This window comes from Pelophylax lessonae (genome assembly GCF_965119305.1).
Source record: "Pelophylax lessonae genome assembly, chromosome: 9".
In the NCBI taxonomy this organism is placed as follows: domain Eukaryota; kingdom Metazoa; phylum Chordata; class Amphibia; order Anura; family Ranidae; genus Pelophylax; species Pelophylax lessonae.
Genome location: NC_138776.1, coordinates 155871785 through 155898245, shown reverse-complemented (window position 1 = coordinate 155898245; position 26461 = coordinate 155871785). Strand labels below are relative to the sequence as shown.

Sequence of the window (26461 nt, the reverse complement as noted above, 5' to 3'; positions counted from 1 at the left end):
AGAATTCCTGTATCCCTAATGGAAGATGAAAACTGTTTAATTGTACAGGACACAGACATGATATTCATAGGCCCTGTACGAATATCAAACCTGTGGCCTGTACGGTACTTCAAGATATGGAATTTACAGGTAAGTCAAAATTTCCTTTCTTTTATTTGCCTTAAAATAAAAAATCTGTTAGTTTGAGGGACACTGAGGCATGCTAGGTAGAGTACGGGATTATACGAGGGCTGGCTTACAACTTTTTTCTGTTGCCCAGTATCCCAACCTCCTTTAGGAGGCAGTATAATTTGTAATTTAATTCTCAATGGACTACAAGAGAAATCTACAAAATGTACAACAGTCTCCTCTTTTGATTTTTGAGTCACCTGTTGCTGGCTTATTTGGTCTAGGTTCTTGTCTACACATGTATTGTTTTCCTGCATTTGACATGCATTTGATACACAAATCGGCAGATTCTCACTGATTTTAGTGGAATAGTGTAGACACGTGTGTTTGACTGCCTTTGCGATGCACTTCTTAGTATACAGCTGGTCCTATTGAGGTGCATCTGTATTGCAGGGGAATGCAGCATTTTCTTCAAAAAGCGCTGCATTTTATGTTCAAAAGCTATTCATTTGAACAGCACTGCTTTCAAATGGAAAAGGCTGCCTTTAACATTAACATGTGCCTACACAAGCCAATGCTATCTAGTTCTTGTTTTGTAGAATAATTTGCCTACCTCTTTGTAATGAATCCGTTAAGCTTAGTTATAATTACCTGCTCTGTGCAGTGGTCTTGCATAGAACAGCCCCGATCTTCCTCTTTTTGCACTTCCTTTCTGGTGGTCCTGCCCCCCCCATTCTCTAATCATTGGCTCACTGGCTATAATTGACAGCGGCAGGAGCCAGTGGCTGCTCTCATGCACATAACTGGATCGAGCTGGGGCTCAGGTAAATATTGGGCGGGGGGGGGGTAGCTGCTCCCAAAGGATTTTTTACTCTGATGCATAGAATTTTAGGACCACTTTAAACAGTGTGTAACAATCTATACTGGAGACAGAACTCAGTGGGTCTATTTATAAATTAAAACCAAGCACAAGCACTCGCCCACAAATTCACCTTCTTGAATTCTGACCGTATTTTATCCAATACATTATTTCTTATGATCATCCCTTCCATTTCTTGGCCATTTTGCAATATTTTCCTAATTTTGAGGTATTTCAGGAAAAATAGTGCTTTATGACCATTAGATGGAGTTGACATTCATGGGAAATCACTGTATTAAGCAAAATTCGCTCAATATTTGTGAGGGCTGAATGAATTCTTGTGACATTCATCCACCTATTTCTTTTTATAAGTAGACCCCAGTATGCTCAGCCTGTGCATGCAGCATCTGATTGTCTAGTGCTTTGAACAGATTATTGCTATCAATATGGTAGAGACTTGTACACACTGACCAAAAGTCCATAAAGAAGCACATAGTAAGCCAGGACTAAAGTATAAGGTGAGGGTCTGGTATGGATTTGGGGAGGGGGGGGCTCCTATCAAAAATAAAAATGGCATGACGTCCTCACCAAAAATCAAAAGCTTTATTGGCCATAATTCTCCTGTGGGTCACAGGAGTACACTTAGGTTTGCACTCCTGTAAACCCAGATTCAGCAGACATTCAGCTAAAATCTGCTGTTGGCTGACATCAGAGTCAGTGCAAGCTCTGCAGGGATCCAGACAATGTCGGAATCCACCCAGATGCTTGACAGGCAGCTGGCTCAGTTTCTCTGCGTACCACTAAGTCTGAGCCAGCCGCTCCCACCCCATCAACCCAGCGCTCCAGTGAGCGCTGGAGGGTCAGAGCAGAGAGGGGCGACTGACATTTACCACTCTGCTGATCGCTCAGTACTTAGGTCTGTTTTGAGCACAGTCTTTGAGTGGTCTTGAGAGTTTAGTGATAAGCCGGTGGGGGGGGACAAGTGCAGCATCGGATTAGTGCTGCAGCCAGCTACATGAGTATGTAGGTTTGTTTTCATTTCCCACAATTCTATTTTTAAAAATGCTTCTTTCACCCTCCTACCTATCCTGTCTTATCGGTATAAAAAAAGTGTGTATTTTACCTCTCTTTAATCCGGCCTGGTTGACACGTGATCCTGCAGCTCCAACTTCCCTGTGTCAGTGAGTGGGTACTGCAGCAGGGGAGAGGAGAGAGTGCTGACAGCTGGACCATAGGAGCCTATGGCAACATCATGGAAATCACAGCCATTGTCAAGCACTCCATTACACAGAGCCACGGAATCACATGACCAGACTGGAGTGGTTAAGTACTCAGATCCCTCCCTTTTTTTTTTTTTTTTTGGGTTAGGCAAGAAAGGTAGTAGGATAGTTCCACTTTACATCCACTGTTCATTGCTGCATTGTGAAAATGTAAGCCTACTCTTTCAAACTGCGCCTTCCCAACATGGAGGATCAGAAAGACGTGTAACCAGTTTTTACCTTTTTATTTGTTGAGTTTAGGTTGAAAAATTAGATCAGACACTAGACTACTTGAAATTGGCAAAACTCATCTTTTCTTTTTTCCTAGGTTTCCTTAAAATGTCTTTCATTGTGATTAAAACTAACTGGTCAGATGATAGCTACCCTGTTCTGAAACAGCTTAGCTCAGCTGTTAAGAGAACTATTAATATTCAAATGTTGGCATGATCAAATTGGGAGAGTCCTTGAGCTGCAGAATCCAAGCAATTGAGATTGGGGAATTTTTAGATCCTCTTCATGCAAACCTTTATAAATTTAATTTGGAGAAAATTAAACCTTTTTCAACTTTTGTTCATCTCCTATGAGAATCTTATATATCAGCTAGAAGTTTTTTTTTTTTCCTGTTCTTTTAGCAAAGTTTTTCTGGAAATTTGCATCTGCCAGGTCTTTACTTCTCTTATTCTTAGGTGGAGATATTTTCTGCATTATTGCCAATCAAAATATATTCCTGACAGCAGAATACAAGGTTTACTGATGGCAGCTTTAGCTGCTGGCAGTAATCGCATGCAGAAAAAAGCGACAGGCTAGTCATACCCAAGTCGATCCACCAATTGACTTGTGTACAATCAGCCTGCCCCTTACATTTAATAAAAATTTGTCCAGCCCTTGCTGAACCGGACAGATTTCGATCAGTGCATGGGCAGCTTTAAGCCTAGTGTACACGGGCCAAATTTAATGGCTGGCTTCTGTTGGACATGCATGCTGGAAAACCAACAGCCGACCAGCTCCCAATCAGCGCTCTCAGCCAGTGGCTGGAAGGTTGTCCCCCTTTTAGAACATTACAGTTCTGGGGGAGGTCTCTGTACAGATTTTTAGATCAGCGGCTCCAACCGGAGCTGTCCGTTTTTTTTTCGTTTAACCCATGGTGTGTGCACTAGGCTTTACTTTACGTATTACTCACACTTGTGAATGACTAAATTAGTACATCTCCTAAAATAGAAACCTTAATTGGATTATATGGTAGGCATTGTTAACATGTTCAGGTTTAATAGGGGGATTTGTGGATTCCCATTTGCTGTAGGGCAGGTTTGTTTTTTTTCTGATAAATGCTCACTCAGCAATTAAAGGACTTCTGTCATCAGATAAATGTTTATTGCTGATTTCTTGTTCTGAAAAATTCTGTGGATGCCTGATTGTCAACCCAACCCTGTGTCTCTAGTTCTTTGTTACTGAGTAACAATCCATAAAAGTCTACAACTAAAGACTTGCAAAGCTCACTTGACAGTGACAGAAAGTACTGAAGTATTCTCGCCTATAGGATGTGTCATTATCTTATGAGGTCTAGAACATCTTGATTGGCCATAACTCCCCCAATGGTAGGTCCCTGTGTAGAATCACACCTGTATACTCTTAGGCTGGCCATACTCGGTTTGAATCTTGACCGGGTCAGCATGAACCGGCTGAGATTCGAACCGTTAATGGACAGGCTGTATGTACCAAGTTGATCGATCAATTAATCAACTTGGGTGCAACCAGCCTGCTGAATTCTCTTGCGGTAATCCCCAATGGGGATAAAAAAAGAATCAGGGCTACAATTTTGTGCAGTTTTCTTTACAACTTTGCAATATTAATCTAATGTCTGTTGGTTCATTTTGGATGACAATACCGTTTTTTTTCTTTTTTTTTTTTTCATCTGTTTTCGTAAACTTCTCCATTTTCTACTATACACAAACTGTGACCCAGCTATATGTTAACATGTCACCAGCATATGTTAAGTATTTGTTGTGCATGTGGTAAGTTCACATTTTTGTCTCATAAACAGATAAGTGTTGAACATCTGACGTCTTCTGTTATACTGCATTATATTTAAATGTTGTTCAGTTTCTGTGTATGGTGTATTGTTAATTGCCTATCCTTTCTCTGTCATAGATCCAAGTAATAGAAGATGATAGAAACAACAGGGGTTCTGAACCTTTTGTCACTGGCCTGAGAGGACTAGTTCCACCACTTGTAACAACGAACTTCTTTGTCAAAGATCAAGGTACAGTGCTTGTTGTTTGCTAATTATCTGCCAGATAATGTTACCTCCTCCTTCCACTCTAATTGTGTGTGTGTGTGTGTGCATGTTTGGTAGCTTGCTGCAAACCCTGGTAAGACCTGCTATATAATAAACAGAGCGATGCACCTGGTAGAGTGTAAAGTGTGGAAAGATGGACTTTATTTTTATTGCTGTGCATGTTCATGTTGGTATAGATCCTGTTGCTTTTTGTGTAGGTAAGGATTAGAAAGACTTTTTTTTTTTTTTTGTGCGCTGTGTCCCCAATACAATTCCATTTACTTCCTGGGTAGTAACTGGGACTGAAAGGGAAGGAAAATATTGCTAAGTGGGCTACATTTAACAGTTGAAGCAGATCTGTGTGGATAAAAAAAAAAAAAAAAATTCCCCATGCTTTGGGGCTGTGCCCGCACTGCATCGTTTAACTGCTCGTTTTGTCTAGGGGTGAACACAGAGCTTATACTCACCCAATCTTTCAATCCTCCAGAAAACAGCAAACAGCACTCCCCAACATCCAGCAGTGGACCGTTCCTACCATCCTCACTTCCGGAGCCTTGCTTACTTGATCCTCCACTCTCATTGGCTCCTCTGTGCTGCTATATCTGTCCCCTCAGCCTCTTCCGCCCTGCGCTCTGGAGGTCCAAGGTCCTTTGGCATAATTTAAGATTGATGCAGTGACCATAGCCCTGCATTGAAAGGGAGGATACCGAGGGACTCTCAACTGCCAGGGCAGAGGGTAGCGCTATTTGCCAGGGTAAAGGAGGATCCGGTTTCCGGATTGAATAAGGCAACCATGATTCCGCTTGAAGATTCTCTGGCCTTTAAGGATGCGGCTAACAGGAAGGCGGAAGGTGTGTCCTGCAATATGTTCACGGTTGCTGGTTCGGCACCTGGGCCTGTATTCACCATTGCCCTGTTGTCACAAACTCTGACCGAGTGGGCTAAGCTTTTTCAAAGCCTCCTCAGGAGGATCCAAGTGACCTTGGTCTGGCAAGTCGAAAGTGAGAATCTCCAGACCTGCAGACAAGGCTCCTTCAGCATGAAGGTGCGCCCTAACCTGTATCTGGGATGGGGGAGGGACATCTTCGCTGGTTTCTGGACCCGTGGACTTCTTTGGTGCAAGACGTGGGTCCACAAAGCCACATGGTCCAGCTACAAGTTCAAGTTTCCTTCCTACCGTCCGGAAAGGTTCTTTCCTTTCAATGTGCACCTGTCCCTGGACCGCTTACAGGCTCTCCTTGGGGCTGAACAAGACCTGGTACTTCAAGGGGTGATTGTCCTGGTTCTGACTTTAGACCATTTTCAGGGGTTTTATTCAAACCTTTTTACAGCCCCCAAAGAAAGAGGGCAAGGTGTGTCAAACCTGGCACTAAAATGCTTTGTGCGAGTACAGAAGTTCAGAATGGACTCCCTGCATCAGGGGGATTTCCTTGCCTCTATCGACATCAAGAGAGCTTACCTACACATTCCAATATGTGTCGGTCACCAGTGCTTCCTCCACTTTGCTGTGGAAGAGGAGCATTATTAGTTTGTGGCATTACCCTTTGGTCTCGCCTCTGCTCCCTGGGTCTTCACAAATGTGTTGGCCCGTTGTTAGCATTGTTACGTCAGTGGGGGATCACAGTATTGGGCTACCTGGAGGACCTTCTTCTACGTGCGGAGTCATCTGCTGCTCTAGTGGACATCACTATACGGACTCTGAGGAAGTTCGGCTGGCTTCTGAATTATCCGAAGTCTGCTCTGGTTCCTTCCACAAAGCTGGACTATCTGGGACTGATTCTGGACTCGGCTCTAGACAGAGTGTTCCTTCCTCTGGACAAACTCCAGAAACTGCAAGTTGCAATTCATCTTCTGCTGTCCAGCAGGTGGTCATCCCTCCGCCCTTGCATGTGGGTGCTTGGCCTAATGGTTTCTACCTTCGAGGCAGTTCCGTTTTGCGCAGTTCCATACGAGGTCCCTGCAAAGGGAAATCTTGGCAAAATGGGACAAGTGTTCGAAGTCTCTGGACAATTGGATCTGGCTAAGCAGGGACACAAGAGTCCCTGGTCTGGTGGCTTTGCTCTCTGGCTCTTCGCCAGGGCAAATCCTTTCTCCTCTTGTATTGGACAGTGGTCACAATGGATGCCAGTCTGTCCGGGTGGGGAGGTGTCCTGTGCTGGAGCTCCGCTCAGGGTGTCTGGACACTTGCAGAGTCCAAACTACCGATAAATGTCCTGGAACTCGGAGCGATCAGGCTGTGACTGGATCACTGAACGGATCCTCCTCAGGGGTGTCCAGTGCAAATTCAATTGGACAACGCCACGACTGTGGCTTATGTCAATCACCAGGGGGGACAAGAAGTGTATTGCAGGGGTGTAAAATTGGCTGGCGGATTATCTGTCGGCAGGTGTTTGACCACGGGGAGTGATCCCTACATTCAGATGTTTTTCATCAGTTGTGTCTCCGGTGGGGCACCCCCAAGCTGGATCTGTTGGCGTCTCAGCTCAACAGAAAGGTGCAGAGGTTTTGTGGCATGGTCATGGGATCCTCTGGCGGATGCCACAGATGCGCTGGTGGCCCCTTGGGGTCAGTATCATCCGATTTTACGCCTTCCCGCCTCTCAAGCTTCTGCCGTAACTCTTGGTGGTCAACAAAGATGAGGTGGTTTTTCGCCCCTGTCCGTCGTTACGTCTAAAGGTTGTCTCGGATTTCCATTTGATGGAAGACATTGTGTTGCCTTCCCTGTGTCCCAGGCCGAAACATCCTAGAGAAGGTTTGGGAAATCTGGGTGTACCTGGCAGCTACCGAGTCGTTCAGGATGTCAGGCTCCTTATTTGTGCTTACAGATGGGCCTCGGTAAGGACTGTTCGCTTCTTCTGCGACCATTTTCAGATGGAACAGACAGTGATTCAGGCCTATTCCATCAAGGGTCAGGTTCCTCCTTTCCCTGTCAAGGCGCATTCTACTCAGGCGCTCAGTGCTTCTTGGGCCTTCCGTCATCAGTCGTCAGGCGGCTACCTAGTCGTTGATGCACACTTTCACAAAATTCTATAAAGTAGATGTGTTTGTTTTTTTTTTTTTTTTCCTATTCCCACCCCCTCATGGTTGACAGTGCTTTGGGACGTCCCAATGGTTAAGAAGATCAGGAGCTGTGTCTGTCAATGAACTAAAGAGAGAATGGGATTTTTGACTTGCCATTAAATCCATTTCTCTGATGTTCATTGATGGACACAGCACCCACCCCTCTGGGGAGTTGTAATTCTTCTGTCACTGCTTGTAACAAAACTGAGTACCTATAGCATAGAGGGGGAGTATACCTCCTGGGACCGCCCATAGGCGGTCAGTCTTTTTTTTTCGGTCTAGTGTCCTACTCCTGTAGGGGGCGGTATAACCCAATTGTTAAGAAGATCAGGAGCTATGTCCGTCAATGTACATCTGAGAAACTTTTTTTACGGTAGGTAAAAAAAAAAAAAAAATTTCTGAAGATCTTACTGAAATTTTTAACCTTTTTCACGCTAATGCAAAAAAAAAAACGAAAATTCACCTTTGGTGCCACTTTAAACATATATGTGCATATTTTAGCTGCCTTTATATCTTTGAATCTACTGATCATCTTGGCATGCACTTTTTACAGGAAGTAGCCACTGCTTATGCATTTTTGATCATTTTGCTTTGCTCGGGTTTGTATGGAGTTTACAAAAAAAAATATAGAAAAAAAAAATAGATTTGTAAACAAAATGCTGACACAAGTAAGCAGCCTTTCTTATAGTTTATATGCAATTTTTTGTGTTGTCTACACCAATATTTAAAGGAAGAGGAGGAGGAAAACATCATTGTGTTTGCTCAATCACACATTTTTTTTCACTTTGCATTATAGGAAATGCAAGTCCAAGGTATATCAGATGTTCATCATACAACTTTCCTGCCAGCTCAGACATGGCGAAGCAGTCCCAGGTCCCACTTGCTGCTGTTATTAAACCACTGGCAACTCTGCCATCTGATGAGGTGAGTGAGCAGTTATAAATCTTTCTATCTATTGCATAAACCCAACTCAAGCCAAAACTTTTTTTTCTTTGTTTTGAAAGGATCGTGAAGGGTGTTAAAACCCCTTTAAATTGCGGTCTGTGTACCTGTTTGAAAGCTTTCTCACCACTTCCTTTTCCTGTAACCTTACAGGAAGTCAGGACAAAGACAGTTAAAATTTGATAAGCATTCTAACGCCTCTCTGGTTTACTGAGTAGGTGTTTTATTGCTATTTGTGTGCTAGTTGGGGAGACCATCTTCTCCTGGTTGTTTATACAGTTGTGCTCATAAGTTTACTTACCCTGGCAAGAATTTATAATTTCTTGGCCATTATTCCGAGAATATGAATGATAACACAAAAACTTTTCTTTCACTCATGGTTTAGTGTTTGGCTGAAGCCATTTATTATCAATCAACAGTGTTTACCAATACCTATATTAGTGTATGCTGTAAATTGCCTGAATGCTGCTCTTGTTTCTTCTTGCTAGAGGCTGCCATTTTTGTTGAAGCCCAGAGCCCCTGAACAGCAGTAAATCATAAAGCAGAACTAAACCTAACGATTTAATAGTTTCAAAAACGATACATTCCTGGAATGCCAGCATTGCTAACTGTCAATCGGTTTGTTGTGAAATCTGCGGGTCCCCTTTACATTCTGTTTCTTGACTGTGTATGTAGATTGATCTGCATAGTTTAGCTGAAACAAAACTGTGAAGAGGTAATACTGTCTGTGCACACGAATTCTTTAAATAAAAAATACTTTTTTTTTTTTTTTTTATTCATTTTTTCATTTTTCTTCATTTTATTCAAATGTTAATTATGAATAGTAGAAGCTACAACTGCTGGAAATGTAGTTTAATTTGCACTGACTTTGCGCTGCTTGAGTAATTCTGTATGTGTTTGATGCATAAAATACGCCTGGACGTGACAAGTTCTAATTCCTTAATCCTGGGTGAGTGCAGGGAGCAGAGTATAGTGTGTTGTGGAGGTTGCTGTGGACACCAGAGTAACATCAGTATTCTGTATGGTACTTAGCCAGGGATAAGTTTACACTCTCTGTTTAGCACTTGACACTGGGATGAGTTATTTCCATCACGGTTGTGGGAGAAAATAATTTTACTAAGTTTATTGACTTCTGCTTTTACTTGTAGTTGTGTCTGAAAATGTAATTGACTCTCCCTTTACACCTTGTAGGCTCCCCCCTGTGTGGTTGATCACGGTGAGACTGGACCTATTCGCTGTAATAGATGTAAAGCTTACATGTGCCCTTACATGCAGTTCATTGAGGGTGGGAGGAGGTTTCAGTGCTGCTTCTGCAGCTGTGTCAGTGAAGGTGAGTTTCCAATGTTGCTAAAGGTTTCCAGGATTTATAGCCCAGCAACACTGTCTGATATACTTAGTAGTTATTATAGCTAAAATGTTTTTTCCTTTTTGGTAATCTTTTAATGTGTAACTGGTTGTGTTTAGGTAAAAAAACACAAGTGCATCTAAAACAATTTGGAACATCATCAAAAAGGTAGATTATTTCAGTAATTCAATTCAAAAAGTGAAACTCCTATAGTATATAGATTCATTACACACAGCATTTCTTTCTTTTAATTTTTGATTATGGCTTATAGCTATTGAAAACCCAAAATCCAGTATCTTAGACAATTAGAATATTGTGAAAAATTTCAATATTGAAGAGTGTGGTGTCACACTTTAACTGAAAACGCCTGTAAAGGTTTCCTGAGCCTTTAACCACTTTACCACCGGAGGATTTTGCTGTCTTACGTCCAGGGCACTTTTTGCGATTCGGCGCTGTGCGACTTTAACTGACAATTGCGCGGTCGTGCGACGTTGTACCCAAACGAAATTTACATCCTTTTTTTTTCCCCACAAACAGAGCTTTCTTTTGGTGGTATTTGATCACCTGTGCGATTTGACTTTTTGCGCTATAAACAAAAAAGAGCGTTTTATTTTGAAAAAATAACAATATTTTTAACATTTTTTATATGAAATTCCCCCCCCCCCCCCCCCCCCAAAATGTAAAAATCAAAATTTTTTTTAATTTTTGGCCAATTTGTTTTCTGCTACCTATGTTTGGTAAAAAAAAAATCGCAATAAGCGTATTTTGATTGGTTTGCGCAAAAGTTATTGCGTTTAAAAAAAAAAACACCAAAAATGACAGAAATCTTTCCCTTAGTTAGTAAACGCGTAATGGCGGCGATCTGTAATTTTTTTTTTTTTTTTTTGCGGGACTGCGACATTGCGGCGGACAGATCGGACCCTTGACTGACATTTTTGACACTTTTGGGGGTACCAGTGACATTTCGATAGTAATCAGTGCTATAAATATGCACTGTTACTGTAAAAATGACACTGGCAGGGAAGGGGTTCATTTTATTGGAGAGGGAGGGGTTAATGTATGCCTGGTGCTTACTGACGTGTGTGGGGGGAGGTGACTGAGTGACACAAGGACAGATCGCATATTCAGCTATGCTGAACCCTGCAATCTGTCACTCCTTGTCACTTAGGAGATCGGGCGGATCTCCAAACTCGATTCCCCGACGATCGGGGAAGAGCAGCGGCGATCCCTGCCACTCCTCCCCTGGCCCGACTCCCGCTGTGACTGAAAACAGCGGGAGCGCACCTACAGGGGGAGGAGTCCAGCGACGTAGGTGTACGTCGCTGGACCTACGTCGCTGGACGGAATCGAGCCACTTTGCCACAGTACGGTCAACAAGTGGTTAAATGGTCTCTGTCTGGTTCAGCAGATTACACAATCGTGGGGAAGACTGCTGACTTGACAGTTGTCCTGAAGACAGTCATTGACACTGTCCACAAGGAGGGTAAGTCACAAAAGGCCATTGCTAAAGAAGCTGGCTGTTCAGAGTGCTGTATCCAAGCAATATTAATTGAAAGTTGAGTGGTAGAAAAAGGTGCACAAGTAACAGGGATAACGGCAATCCTGAGAGGATTGTGAAGCAAAGGCTATTCAAGAATTTGGGGGAGATTTACAAGGAGTGGATTACGGTTGGTATCGTTCCTTCAAGAGCCACCACGCACAGATGTATCAAGGACATGGGTTACAACTGTCTAATTCCTTGTGTCAAGCCACTCCTGAACCAGAGACAACGTTAGAATCGTCTTACCTGGGCTGAGGAGAAAAAGAACTGGACTGTTGCTCAGTGGTCCAAAGTCCTCTTTTCGGATGGAAGTAAATTTTGCATTTAATTTGGAAATCAAGGCCTCAGTGTCTGGTGGAAGAGTGGAGAGGCACAGACTCCCAAGTTGCAGGAAGTCCTGTGTGAAGTTTCCATATTCCGTGATGATTTAGCCATGTCATCAATCGGGTGCCAATACCTGGTTTATTGATCATGGTATCACTGTGCTTGATTGGCCAGCAAACTAACCTGACCTAAACCCCAGAGAGCATCTGTGGGGTGTTGTCAAGAGGAGGATGAAATACCAGATCAAACTATGCAAATGAGCTGAAAGCCACTATCAAAGTAACCAGCAGTGCCACAGTCCTGATCACCTCCATGCCACACCGCATTGATGCAGTAATTCATGCAAAAGGAGCCCCGACCGAGTATTGAGTACATACTATACTGTTTATGGACATACTTTTCAGTTGACCATCTTTTCTGTTTTAAAAAAAAAAAAATGTATTGGTCTAATGTAATCTAATTTTCTGAGATACGGAATTTTACTGAAGCCACAATCCTCAAAATTAAAAGAAATGCTTGAAATATATGACTCTGTGTAATAAATCTATATAATGAGTTTCACTTGTTTAATTGAATTACTGAAATTAACTTTTTTGATGATATTCAAATTTTTTGAGATGCATCTGTACATTCCAAGCATTTTAGCAAATGGTTTGCATCTTCCTACATTCTATTCTTTCCCAAACAAATTTCTAAATGAGAGCCCTCCTTTATTATCATCACCTGGGCAAAATCCCCCCATAGATGTCTCAAATTCTATCCCTTTCCTGCTAAATCAGCCGACATTCAAGCCATAGGTGATGCTGCAAGCACCACCTGGCTCAAAAAGTTGAATTTAAAGATCATCTGAGCCAGGTGGCTTCCACCTGGCTCAGTTGATCTTTAAATTCAACTTTTTGAGCCAGGTGGAAAATTTGCAGTGACTGTATCCTATTCTAAAAAAAGTTATTTTTAAATTATTTTTTTTGCGGTGGTACAAAAACCCATAAATGCGCTTAAGGGTGTGCTTTTTGTCCACCCCTGAATAAGTAGGACATTACCCTGAACCCCTGAGGCGCAAGGCTCCTTACATGGACAAGGTTTTGAACACGCCATGCTCTGCCTAGCCAAAAGACCTGGTGGACCTCTCTCCTCATGGTCAGCTGAAGTAGGAGTACTAGGTTAGGGGGCCCTCCCAAGGAGAGACACCCCCCCCCCCTCCCCGGTTCAGGGCAGGAAGAAACCAGATGGCCACACATCCTCCCCCTAGACTTCAGGGTAGGCCCAAGGACCCACACCCTACCATCCAGTGAAAATAACCCACACAAAAGTGAAAAGGTGACAAACGTGAGGAGAAAATAAATTAAATAGTGGCAGTGCAATGTACACTGGCTAGGACCTGAGGCCTTGTAGCAAAAGTTGCCCCGGACTTGGCCAAAACACTTGGCACATAGAAGTGCAGTGCAGAAAAGGTTTTACTGCTGTCACCATGTACCTGTTCACAAGTGTTACTTAGCGCACCCCTGGGGTGACCACTCCCAGGGAGCGCAGACACCGCAAACTCTCTGCCTTCCCAGCTCATGGCCAGACAAGTTGGACCCATTCAAATCGGGAGACACTGAGCCCCTCCCATCTCCCCTGGGAAATTACTCCTGTGCCCCACATCTCGAGAGCTCCCCAATTTCGGTTCCAGCCGTTGCTAGCCTTTAGAGCCCCCAATTTCGGTTCCAGACGTTGCTAGCCTTTAGAGCCCCCAATTTCGGTTCCAGACGTTGCTAGCCTTTAGAGCCCCCAATTTCGGTTCCAGACGTTGCTAGCCTTTAGAGCCCCCAATTTCGGTTCCAGCCGGTGCTAGCCTTTAGAGCCCCCAATTTCGGTTCCAGCCGGTGCTAGCCTTCAAAGCCCCCATGATACCAGCAGAGATACTGTACAACCAGCTATTCCTTCCAGAAGACCAGAATGATGGTGAAGCACCCCTACTGGACACTGATAAAACCAATATTACACTTGATATTGGCCAAAAGGCCAATACACATACTGCAGCTGCTTGAATACAATGGCTGACAATTGAGATTCCTGCATTGACAAAGAAATGGGAATTGATTGATTTTCTCTTCAGCTCGTGGGCTGAACAAGAGAAAAACTAGAACACTATGTGTTCTGCAAGTGTGAAACTCTTATTGCAGGGGATGCCTAATATCTATTTTGTAACTTAATGCAGGCTTCTGACAAAAGCAGTGAGCCAATTCCAAGTAGGAATTTTGTCTTGGCGGCATTCTGTATACTATTGGTGTTCAGAACATTCTAGGCTTGCAAAATTGCAAGGAAGCAACATTTTTTGACATTTTGTAGAAAATTAGAGCCCCTGCAGTTGAAATGGATGATTTTATAACTGGAGTTTAGGGGGAAAAAAAAAAGTACCAACACTGACAGGATTTAATCTATTGCATATAAATGAGTATAGTGCATCCTGGATTATTGATAGTGTGACTTCAGATAAGCTTGCTTGCTGTTTTTTTTTTTTTTTTTTAGCTAGTTTTATATTCAGTGAGTATGAAAATGGTCATTAGACCAACCATAGTAAGGCAATGTAGTTCACTAAAATGCGTGGAGTATTGTACTGGTTAAACCACGCGATACAAGCCTAGAGTTAATAAATGGTCAGAAAGTAAGTAAAATGTATGATACCCCTTTTTTTAGGGGTAGTTCTGGTCACTTGTACTATTATTATACAGTTTATTTTGCTGTTATGTGACATGTCTCCTTTGTTTTATTTTTGTGCCAGTGCCCCCACACTACTTCCAACACTTGGATCACACAGGCAAAAGGGTGGATTGCTATGATAGGCCAGAGCTGTCTATGGGAAGTTATGAGTTTACTGCAACTGTTGACTACTGCAAGGTAAAGCTATTTTAGGTATTTAGTGAACCAAGTTGGCTTCCACTTATTCACAGGATCCGCTTTCCACTGATAGCCATGAAAAAAGAATAATTTTGTTTTTCACTGGCTCACTATTCAAATCTGGTTTTCTCTCTGGAACATTCCACAGTGGGGTTGAATCTGGGAAGCCCTGCCAGTGCTATTGTCTTTCTAATTTGGAAAATTTCTGTGTTCCACACCATATACTGTTAAGAAACAGATGTTTTTTTTTTTTTAATGTCGACATGACTTAATGACAAATGTTTTTTTTATGCCCACAGAATAACAAATGCCCAAATCCCCCGGCTTTTATTTTTATGATTGACGTGTCCTATAATGCTGTAAAAAGCGGGTTGGTTTCATTGTTGTGTGAGGAGCTGAAGCAACTAATTGACTACCTACCCAGGTGAGTTGATAATGCAGAGTAGTTTACTATTCATTGAGTGCACATACAAAAGTTACTTGTGTTACGATGAGTCAGTCCTAAGTTGGAAAGTGTCCACTGCTTGTTTTGAGTTAGGAACCATTTATTCAGCCATTGTTTTACTTGATAATATAGAGAGTAAGAATTTAAAATGGCATTCTGACCACTCTTGTCACATTTATGTGGGTATTGTCTGGTCTGCTGTTGTGCCCTGCGTGATCCAAATCCTCCTCCAGGATTCGCATGAAAGCGGTACTCTCTCTCAATCGACAATAAAGAGAAGCTGCAGTCTTTCCTGCCTCTCCTACCCCCCCCCCCCCCCTCCCCAAAAAAAAAAAATTAGGTCAGCAGCTACAAATACTGACACACACATACCTGTCCAGGGATCCAGCTCTGTCCTCACCCTAGCCAATCTTTTCATCTGCTTCAGGTCCAGACGCTGGCATCTTATCTAAGGGAAACCATCAGTGAAGCTGTCAGGCACGAGCCACTTTGTGAACGGTCCTGCAGTCTTCTGGGACCTGTGATGTTCCAGTTCCTTCTATTAACGACTAACCCCCATCCACCATTATGGAGAGGGGGAGCTATTTTTAGTCCAAATCAGGGGAGCCAGTCTAGGGTGACAACTTTGCTCCTTCATAGATACAGTAGCATGAGTGTGAGTTGTCACTCATAGACAGGAATGTCTTATTGGCAGGATGACCAGTTAAATATAAATAAAACAAAACCTGAAAAAAAGAAAATGAATACATCCATCTCATCTAAGTATTGGTAAGCTGCTATATAACGATTTTTTTATTCTTGGGCTTAGATACTCTGTAAACTGTGAACTGTAACAGCATATTTGCATTTAGGGCAGTTTTACCTATAGGGGTCACAAGCATTTCAAAATAAAGGGCACTGATATGCAAATATTGGCTTCAGTTTTGCAATTTAAACTTGGACCACGATAAAAAGCACAAAATAACGATTATGATACTGCGCTAAACTAACACCATAAAAGTTCAAATTATAGTATAGTCCAGATTAGTTGCAGAAAGGGAGTATTGAAGAAACAAAATAGAATGCAACACCCTAGCTCAGTAAATCCTTTTCATTGGAATCCAAAACGCACAAAATCAATGCACTGACATTTGGATGAATGTAATAGGCCGTCTCAATAGTAATAAGTAAAGCCAAATGGAACCCTGTAAACCCCAGTGAACCGGTCAGGATCCCTCCTGCACAAGTAGGCTGATGAACCAGCTGAATAGGGCTGAGGGCCATCCCGTGCATGTGCTGTAATAAACTGAAAGAACCTGTAAGAGGTTAATAGTGCATCCCTTGTCTCTCGGTGGTGACTGTAGAGTCTGTGTGAAACATCGCTAAGACTGAGCAGTTGCTGGGGGCTGACAAGTGGCTAAAATTAAAACTAAAGCCACTCTCCACATTGAGAGAAGCTAGCCGCCGCACAGCGCTACCGAGGGCTAGACAGTTGCCATGACAATGTGTGTTTCAGGGATGTGCCCCCCTTTTATCAAGTCAGTGGATTGACTGAACTGGCTCATATATATCACCACTTTACTTTTTGACTTATTCACCCCATATTGGACATACGGTGTCTACTACTTATCCAATACACAATTTTAAGAAAGTATTGGATATATACAGTTTATTCCATCAACGATATAGTGTATACAAAATGTGTATACTCCTAATACTGCAGAAAAAAGGAAGAAACCATAGTAAAAAAAAAAAAAATGCATATTCACTACACAGTGGCATGCACAATAACCTCTATATAATTCTGTTGAAGCTACTATCGCAAATAAACAAATGTTGCAAAAAAAAAAAAAAAAAGTAGTAAAAAATAAACAAAAAAAGTATAAGAATTGTTATGAAAAGGCTACTGGAATAGTGTATAAGAGCTATATAATAGTACTGATCTTTAGCTCCTCATTCAAGCCCCTTAAACGAGTATAATATGATTATTTAACATTTTTTCATAACCATTCTTGCATATTTTTTTTGTTCCCTACCTCTTGCTTTGCGCAACAATGCTTCTTTTTATTTGCCACAGTAGCTGCATACAGCTGTTACACATGTAACACGTTTTATAGTTTTTTTTGTTTTTTTTTTTTTTTTGTTTTTTAATACAGATGTTTTATTGTGCATATCACCTTTTTTATTTTTTTTCAATATTATAAGTATACACCTTCTTGTATACGTTGTATAGTTTGTTTATTTCTGGTTTCAAAAATATCTATCATATTCCTAGAATTGATTATTTGTTGTGTAGTAGACACAATAAATCACAAAGCAAAGTGGCTATATAAAGGAGCCAGTTTTGTCATTCCATAGACTTGATAAAGGGAAATGCCCACTGAAACGCGTTGTCAGATCAACTGTCTAGCCCTTTGTAGTCCCGTGTGGTGGCCAACTTCTCTCCACGAGGGGAGCAGCTTTGGTTTTCACTTTAGCTTCCTATGTTGCCAACCCCAGCCCCTTGGTCTACCAGTGTTTTCAGACAGACTCTTCAGTCACCACTGAGAGGCACGGAATGCACTGTTAACTTCTCACAGGCTCTTTCAGCTTAATAGTGGAACTGGACAGGCACAGGAACGCCCTTGGGCTCATTCAGCTGGTTTATCACTACTCGTGCAGAAGGGATCCTGACCGATTCACTGGTAATTACAAGGCTCCATTTGGCTTCACCCATTACTATTGAGATGGCCTGTTGTACTCCCCTAAATGTGAGAGCATGTTATTGTTTTGGATTCCAGTAAAAAGGATTTACTTTACTAGGGTCTAATACTTTCTCTCTTGTTCACGTTTTGGCCTGTCTCCTGCATGACATTGTTGGTCAGTGTGGCTGCACATCACATCAATATGTCAATAGTGCGGGAGTGGAGCCAGCAAGAAATTCCTGGATGCAGTTGATCATTTGACTTTTTCTTAGGATCGGCAAATGATAAATCTTAATTTCACCGCATGCATACCTTTTCTGAAGGTACAGACCATAAAGCGAGAGCTTGCCACCCCAACATATTTTTAAATGTTATAGTAATTGCAGGAAAATAAACATTCAAAAGCTTTGGATGTGGGGCTGCAGTGTGTGAAAATCTTCTTTTGAAGCTAATATGAAATAATGAAATATTTCAAGTTTTTATAGAGGCAACATTTTATAGTGGCAACATTTTATCATTGACCGTTTTCTGTATGGCAGACTAGGAACAGGGTTGGACAATAGTTAGCAAATTCTAACTGAAAACTGAAGTGTGGCTTTCTTTACTGTTTGATTAGTTCTCCTCTTTAATTACCAGTTTGTGCTTAGTTAGCCATTTTACCATATGACTGAAATAGTTCCTATAATATACCAGCACATTTGACCTGGAAATTTTACATGGAATATTTTCTTATCTTTTTTTTTTTTTCCCCTTTCAGGGAAGGAAACGTGGAAGAGTCAGCGATACGAGTGGGCTTTGTAACCTATAACAAAGTGCTCCATTTCTATAATGTGAAAAGCTCCTTAGCCCAACCACAAATGATGGTGGTGTCAGATGTGGCTGATATGTTTGTCCCTTTGCTGGATGGCTTCCTTGTAAATGTAAATGAATCAAGGGCGGTCATCACTAGGTAATAAACACAATTTTTATTAACGTTGCTTTAATTTTGAAAAAATGCTGGCAGTTTTAAAAGCTGATTAGTACATTATAGTAATTATATTTGATGCAGCAGATTATTAGTGTTTCATTCAGTTATAATTACTTAGCTAGGAGTTGGGTTACTTTGCACATACTCTTGTAAGCTTATTTCCCTGTTTTTTTGTTTGCAAGAAGAAGGCATCCACACATTTCAGATTATAGATCTCTGCCGACTGTTTATTTGAATTGCTAGAAAACATCACCTCACTGGGGATGCCAACACTAGGGACTTATACGGTAAATGGAAACCTTTCGCCTGTTGCCTTACAGAGCAGGCAGCCCTAATACAAACCTGTATTTTGTCTCCTTATAAAGACCGATTTCAGTATTTGAATTAGCTGGCTTTGTTTAAAGTCTTAATCGCGGAGCGCCTGTCGCCCAAAATAATTTTCCGGAACTTCTTTTGCGCGACAGGAGTCCCATGATTCTGTTTGCATGATTTTACTGCGATTTGTCTGGTGACAATCGTGGCAAAATCGCACCGCAATAGGGTTGCCATTGGAAGTAAAAGGGATCGCAAGCGCGCCCCAGGATTTTCATCATTTCAAAATCGCCTTCAGAATAACGACGATTCCGCCCCTGATCCGGGAGGCCTAGATGTGAATATGGACATTAAACTATTTACATTACTTTATTATTCCTTTAGGGATACAGGAAGTCTTTTTTTAACCTTTTGGGTTCTATTTCCCTCTACAGTAGGAATAACAAAAACTGTCAGCCCAGGATAACCCTTCCCAGCATGCCTCAGTGTTTTGCTAGTGGCCTAGGAGGATGGGAGCCTTTTTCTCAGTTCTGCTGTGTTAAGCACCAACCTATTCTTGATAGCACCACTTTATTTTTCATGTTCTACTAGTTGGACAGTTTGGCCTCACATGATGCCAGCTTCTGGCGTAAGGTCCTCCAGGCGGCTCTTAAAGGTGCAAAAGGTCCCCTATTCTTCTTTTCTTTAGCCTGTTTTCTTGTTTTGTGGTGTTGCTCACCCCTCAGTTGGACTGCTTTTGGGCATCCTGACGTTTATTTTCTATTATTTCTAACAAGCAGTGAAAGAGCTTTAAAGCAGGCCATCCTGATCTCTCTAGCTGATGATATTGTGAAGTAACACATTCTCAAAGATCCTCAAAGAATCAAGGGCTCATTCACACAAGTCCCCTACAGCATGAAAAACTGTTAATTCTTTGTACCAGGTTGTACTATTATGCAGGCAGCCTATACTAGAGAATTGATATGCATTGGTTGTACAAATTTGCCCACACAAACCAGTTTGATAAGTACACAGGGACTGGGGGCACATGGGGGTTTACAAGTGCTTGGTGCAACTATATATTTTCAGTAAAACTTTATATCAGATGGGGTACATAAGTCCCCTATGTGTAACAAAAACATGTTGACAGGTTCTCAAATACTTCAGGGGTCTTTTAAACCTCTGATGGCTCACCTGCCTTTTTTATTTTTTTTTTGCTAATGGAGCGCACATAGCACTCTATTAGCAGTGGCCTTGGAAATTTACAACAGACAGGAAGTCAGGTTACACACTCTCTCCATGTTTTTGCAGCTAGGGAAGACCAGAGAACAAATGTATGCTCCTTTCTCATCCCTCATCCGCAATGCTGTTTGCAGGCCTGCCGGTGGAACATTAGAGCCTGAGTAACATGGCTGAGAGGGGGGGGGGGTGTAGGGTAGGGGTTTTTTTATCCTGCACTGAAGTAACTGATATCTGACTGCCTTGAGCATCAAGTTGCCTTTCTTTCCAGTTTTATTTTTTTTGTAGACCGCTTTCTTGCAGTTAACAAGGATCAATACATTGGCCCTCTTTTCTTTGTTGTGTAGTCTTTGTATAACATGGACTTTGCATTTCTTACCCATTCTCTTAATAGAAAGCTATAATGATTTTGGTCATTTCTGGTAACAGGTGTTGTAATTCACATTGGGTCAAGGTCCCTTCACATTCAGCATAAGCCATTCTTTTTGAGTGGAGTACATTTTATGAGCTATGTGTTGACTGACTTTTTAAGGCAAAATTACAATTTTTATTTTCTTTTTATCTCCATTAGTTTGCTTGACCAGATTCCAGAACTGTTTGCAGACACAAGAGAAACTGAGACTGTTTTTGCTCCAGTCATCCAGGCTGGTTTGGAAGCACTGAAGGTGGGATTTGTCAGTTTGCTTGAAACCTTTGTTAGAAAATTCTAGTCATGCAGCTTGTAACATTTTATGTGTTTTCTGTTTAGTCTGCTGACTGTGCTGGGAAGCTCTTTATTTTCCACACTACTCTCCCCATTGCTGAGGCTCCAGGAAAGGTCAAGAACAGGGATGATAAGAAACTCCTCAATACAGATAAGGAAAAGGTAATGTTTATTGAAAAATTTACATTTTTAAATGTATTTATTGAAATTAAAATATATTGACAAATGTCGTTGTGAAATTTCCTAGATTTCTCTAGTGTTCTATATATATTCTTGCAGCCCTGGTCCCAGCTGCACATTCACTATATCAGCAGACTCAGGTGTAATTAGAGGCAGCTCTTTGCTCACGTGAGTTATCCTTAAAGCCTTATGTTTACATTTCGTTATGCTCCCTCCTAGTTTGAAACACAAAGGCTACTTGCACCCATCCTTACTATAAATACAATTTTTTTTTTTTTTACCTCTTATACTGATTATGATGGGTGGACCAACAGGTGTAGTAAGAGGCAGGGCAACTGTTCAAGAGCTGCATGACGGACTACCTCCAGTTTTGGAGCTCCCGGGGCAATCAACAGCATCAGAGTACTTGCAGCACTATTTAGGTACCTGTTTTCCTTGCCCGCTACCATAATTTATTTGTTTTTATTTTTTTTAATTAGATTACAGGTTTACTTTAAGTATATATGATTATAATTGTGGTCCTCGTGGGATTTAGAGGATTAAATCATTCATTGAAACTATTTTAGCCACTTATAAGGACCAAGCCTATTTCTCACACATGTTGTTTACAAGTTTAAAATCAGTATTTTCTGCTAGAAAATTACTTAGAACCCCCAAATATTTATAAATATTTTTTTTAACAAAGACTCTGGAGAATAAAATTGAGGCCGTTGAAATATTTTTTTGTCATGCGTATTTGTGCAGCTGTCTTTCAAACACAATTTTTTTTTTTTTTTTTAAATACACTTTGCTGAATTAAAAAAAAAACGAAACCGTAAGTTAGCCCACTTTTTTTGTATATTGTGAAAGATGTCACGCGAGTAAATGGATGCCTAACATGTTACGGTTTAAAATTGCGCACACTCATGGAATGGCGACAAACTTAGGTAGTGCAAAATCTCCATAGGCGACGCCTTAAAAATTTAACGTTTACCAGTTTAGAGTAAAGCCCCGTACACACGCACAGATTGTTGGCCAACTGATCGGCCAACTTTTGTCCAGTGTTTGTTGGTTGAAATGTGCTCTAGACTTGCACTGGACTTTTGTTGGCCAACAAAAAACAACTTCAGAAGTGATGTCATGTTCTGGTTGACTGTGTGTTTTTTCTTCTCTGAGCATGCCCAGTCTTGCTCATCTGATTTTTGTCTGCCGAAATCTGTACTGACTGAGGAACAATCGGCCGTTATTTGTTGGCCAACAAAAATTTTATAGCATGCACACCAGATTTTTTTCGGCCGAAAATTCACAGTTGGTTGTCGGAAGCATCATACTAACAAGCCTACAATCGGCAGATCGGACCTTGGCCAACAATATACGGCCAACAATCTGTGCGTGTGTACGGGCCTTTACAGAGGAGGTCTTTAGCTAGAAATATTACACTCGCTCCAATAATCACAGTGATACCTCACATGTGTGATTTGAACACAGTTTACATTTGCCAGGCGACTTGCGTATGCGCTTTCTTAGATGCGCGAGCTCACAGGAACGGGGGCGCTTCAATATTTTTTCCTATTTACTTTATATTTATTTTTCTCTAGCGCTCATTGACAGACGTAGTCCTCGGTGATACACCACCTTCGGGTTATGTTGCCTCCACAGGAGCAGGACTAGACAGGAAATTAAAAAGCTCTGGCCACACCCCAGGGGCAGTCCCAGAGGGTATATCCTCTCTCTCTCTCTGCCTCAGCAAATCAGTTATTTTCTGTCTAGTTAGGAGTAAGGACCTAGATACCTTGCTGGGATCTTAGGTCCTGGCAAGAATTTTTTCTTAAAGGATTTTTTTAGACAGCTTTTTTCTCCAGTGTTCCTGTGAGATCTTCAAGCAAGAAAGCTGAACTGGGCGACGGGCTGGATGTTGAGATCCGGTGGTCACCCCAGTTCAGCCTACGAGCGCGTGCAGGCCATAGCTCCGCGCTGGGTCGGCCGCGACAAAGTCCCATTAAAGGACTGTCCACGCGAGTTAAACGTCTCGCTGAAACGCCAAAGACCATGAGTCACGGCGTCCGTATCGGTCGACAGCCCTCCCGCCCCGGTGGAGAGGGGTACTGTCAGGAGTTGGTGCCTGCCTGGTTCCGGTATGGTGAGTAGTATGTTCCCCCTTTCCCCCTGACGGGTTTTGTGGTGAACGCGGGCCCCTCTCTGTATGGTAAGATAGAGTCCCTTTCTATCCTACAACATGACACAGATCCTCCTACTTTGAGTGTGATTTTATGTGTGCAAAAAGCCAGGAGGCTTGGTTTGGGAGCTAACAATCTAATTGTATACATGTTTTAAAGATGTAATCTGTGGCATTCTGGGAATCTTATGGGTTAAGAATAAGCTACCTACCAGTCAGAAGCCACGGACATGTAGACTGCCTTCCTAATCAGATCTCCAGCTATTAGCAGGCCTCCCGAACGGCCATGCGGTCCGCCAGGGCCGGTACCGCCAACCACGCCATATCCCCATGCAGTGAGAGTGTTGTGTGCCCTGCAGCACACCGCTATTCAGTACGGGCCGCCGCCATTTTTTTTGCTGGATCGCACGAGCCGCCATTTTGGCGTAGCCTCGTGTCTCCAGCATGGGGGCGGCCATGTTTGAGGTGATCCAAACACCTCGTGGAGCTTGGGGGAGGCGCCGGAAGGCGTACAGAGGGGCGGAGCCGCCTCCTTTCTTCCTGGGCAGCCAGCCAAAAGACTTCCTGTTTGTTAAGACAGCGCTGTAACCTGTTGCAGTTAAACTCTGAGCAATCAAGTGGTGAGCCTGGGGGTCTATCTCTCTCTCTCTCTCTCTCTCTCGATCGATAGGGATCCCTAGCAGGTAACACTAAGGGGCTTTTGTGGCGCTGGGGGTCGAAAAAAAAAAAAAAAAAAAAAAAAAGAAAAGTTTTATTTTTGAATTATATTATCCAGGAAGTAACTGGAGTTATCATGGACCCTGCCACACATATTCCCCCACCTGTTTCCCTCGAGGGGGCCACGGGACCCGCCGGTGCACAGAGTATAGAGTCATTTACAGCAATTTTGGAGTCTATGGTGGCTCGGGTGGAGGCGGCCTGTCAGGGACGGGGGTCAAGGAAGCGACCCCCGCCTACCCCTATACCATCTGACACCTCTGACTCAGATTCAGAGGTGGTCACGGCAGTTGCAGGTTCCTCTGCAAGGGCTGTTATCCCAGGTAAAGCCCCCTCAGACAGTGAGGAGGACGCTTCTTCTCCTGCTATTATTCAGGAAGAAGCATTGGTGGACGCACTAGTTGTGGCAGTGCAGGAAACCTTAAAACTTGAGGCTTTACCGGCAGAGGCAACTGAAACAGAGATTCCTTTTGGTACTAATAAGCCCATCAAGACAATGAAGGCTTTTCCTGTACCTAAATGTTTCGGTAATCAGATTAAAGGAGAATGGGAGCATTCTAAACGTACCTTTACTATTTCCAAGCGTATTGCTAGACGCTATCCGTTTGAGGAATCCATCATTAAGAAATGGACGGTACCACCAGTCGTGGATCCGCCTATTTCCAGGCTGAATAAAGCCACGGTTATTCCAGTGGAGGACACTTCGTCCTTTAAGGATCCGGTGGATCGAAAGATGGAAGCAGAGTCCCGCACCATCTTCTCTCTGATAGGGTCAGCTTTTAGACCAGTAATTGTTATTGGTCTAGTTTCCCAGACACTTACGGAATGGGCGAAAATGGTACGCCAAGATCTTAGGGGAAAAGATCTTCCCCAGGAGACATCTGATTTGATGGAACAGATTATACAAGGGCTACAGTTTATCTGTGACGCAGCCTTGGACACTACTCCCTTATTAGGGCATGCATCTAAGACAGCGGTGATCCTCAGACGTGTGCTGTGGTTAAAATGCTGGTCAGCTGACCTAGGTTCCAAGAAGACCTTGACAAATCTCCCCTTTCAGGGGAATCGTCTATTTGGGGCCAACCTAGATGAAATCATTAAGGATGCCACTGGGGGCAAGAGCACTTTTTTGCCACAGGCTGCTAAAGCTAAGGGACCTCGCAACAAGCGAGGACCTTTCTTTACCGCCCATAAAGGGCGCCCGGCTGGTACTAGCGGGAAAGGCAAGACTCCTCCAGGAGGGTTCAAGAAGGGCTGGTCGGACAAGCAAAGGACCAACCCAGCCAAACCCGAAGCAAGGACATTAGATCGAGCATCAACCACTACTACCGGTGCGATTCTTCCCTTCCAACATTTAAGTACTACAGGAAGCGGTAATTACCGTTCCCTGAATAGATCTTTTCCTTTACCTTTTCCTAAGATTAGTCCCGATACCTCACAGGAATCGGATCTGGTTGACCAGATAGGCCAAGTAGCCTCTAGTCGGGTGACTTCGGTCCCTGAGGTTCAACCAGAAAAGATCACCTTTCCTGATAACTATCAGGTATCTGATAAATGTGTGGGAACAGAAAACGACCAGACTTTCTCGGATGGTCGGGGCCAGATACCTCTAGGGACGCCTGGTTCAGATCCAATCAGCGCCAGTGGTCCTAGAAATTCTAGGCTGGCCTCCTCAAGCCGGCCTGGCCGACTTGGACATGTTAGTCGTAGACGTTCCGTGGGAACTTCGTCTCAGGGAGTGTCTGTGGTCTCAAGGACCAATTTACCATCATGCTTTACAGTCGCTGGGTTTAATGGCCTGGCCATTGAGACCCAAGTACTGAAGGACAGAGGTTTGTCAGCTTCAGTCATTCCTACCCTTATTAAAGCAAGGAAAGCGACTTCCAGCAAAGTCTATTATCACACATGGAAAACTTATATTGCGTGGTGCGAATCTTTAGGATTTCCTCCACGTACCTATTCGGTGTCTCGAATATTGGCCTTTTTGCAACAAGGGGTTGAGCAGAAGCTAGCCTTGAGCACCATCAAGGGTCAAGTTTCAGCATTAGCAATCTTCTTTCAGAAGCCTTTAGCTACCAAATCCTTGGTGCGGAATTTCATCCAGGGGGTGCGGCACCTGGCTCCTCCAGTCCGCGCGCCCTTACCGCCTTGGGATCTTAATTTGGTTTTGTCGGTTCTACAGAAACCTCCTTTTGAAAACATCAGGGAGATTCCCTTGCTTACTTTATCCCAGAAAGTGGCCTTCTTGGTGGCTATTACTTCTGCTCGCAGGGTGTCAGAACTGGCTGCATTATCATGCCAGTCCCCATACCTAGTGATTCATAGGGATAAGGTAGTACTTCATCCTAAGCCATCTTTTCTTCCCAAGGTGGTTTCAGATTTTCATCTGAATGAAGATATTGTACTACCTTCCTTGTGTCCTCAGCCCAAGCATCATCGGGAACATGCGTTGCATTCCTTAGATGTGGTTCGGGCAATCAGGGTATACCTGAAAGCTACGGAATCATTC

The 26461-nt window shown here is 42.8% G+C and overlaps 1 protein-coding gene across 8 annotated transcripts in view; it reads left to right on the top strand.

The window, feature by feature from the left end:
• Positions 1 to 26461, top strand: part of SEC24C (SEC24 homolog C, COPII coat complex component) — an 85523-nt gene that overhangs the window by 39294 nt on the left and 19768 nt on the right. For all 8 annotated transcript variants that reach the window (XM_082269391.1, XM_082269390.1, XM_082269393.1 and 5 more), the window contains 8 exons: positions 4375 to 4486; positions 8358 to 8485; positions 9695 to 9833; positions 14477 to 14592; positions 14892 to 15016; positions 18458 to 18649; positions 20769 to 20862; positions 20946 to 21062. In XM_082269391.1, the coding sequence (XP_082125517.1) occupies positions 4375 to 4486; positions 8358 to 8485; positions 9695 to 9833; positions 14477 to 14592; positions 14892 to 15016; positions 18458 to 18649; positions 20769 to 20862; positions 20946 to 21062 (1023 nt within the window). The remainder of the gene's footprint in view (positions 1 to 4374; positions 4487 to 8357; positions 8486 to 9694; positions 9834 to 14476; positions 14593 to 14891; positions 15017 to 18457; positions 18650 to 20768; positions 20863 to 20945; positions 21063 to 26461) is intronic.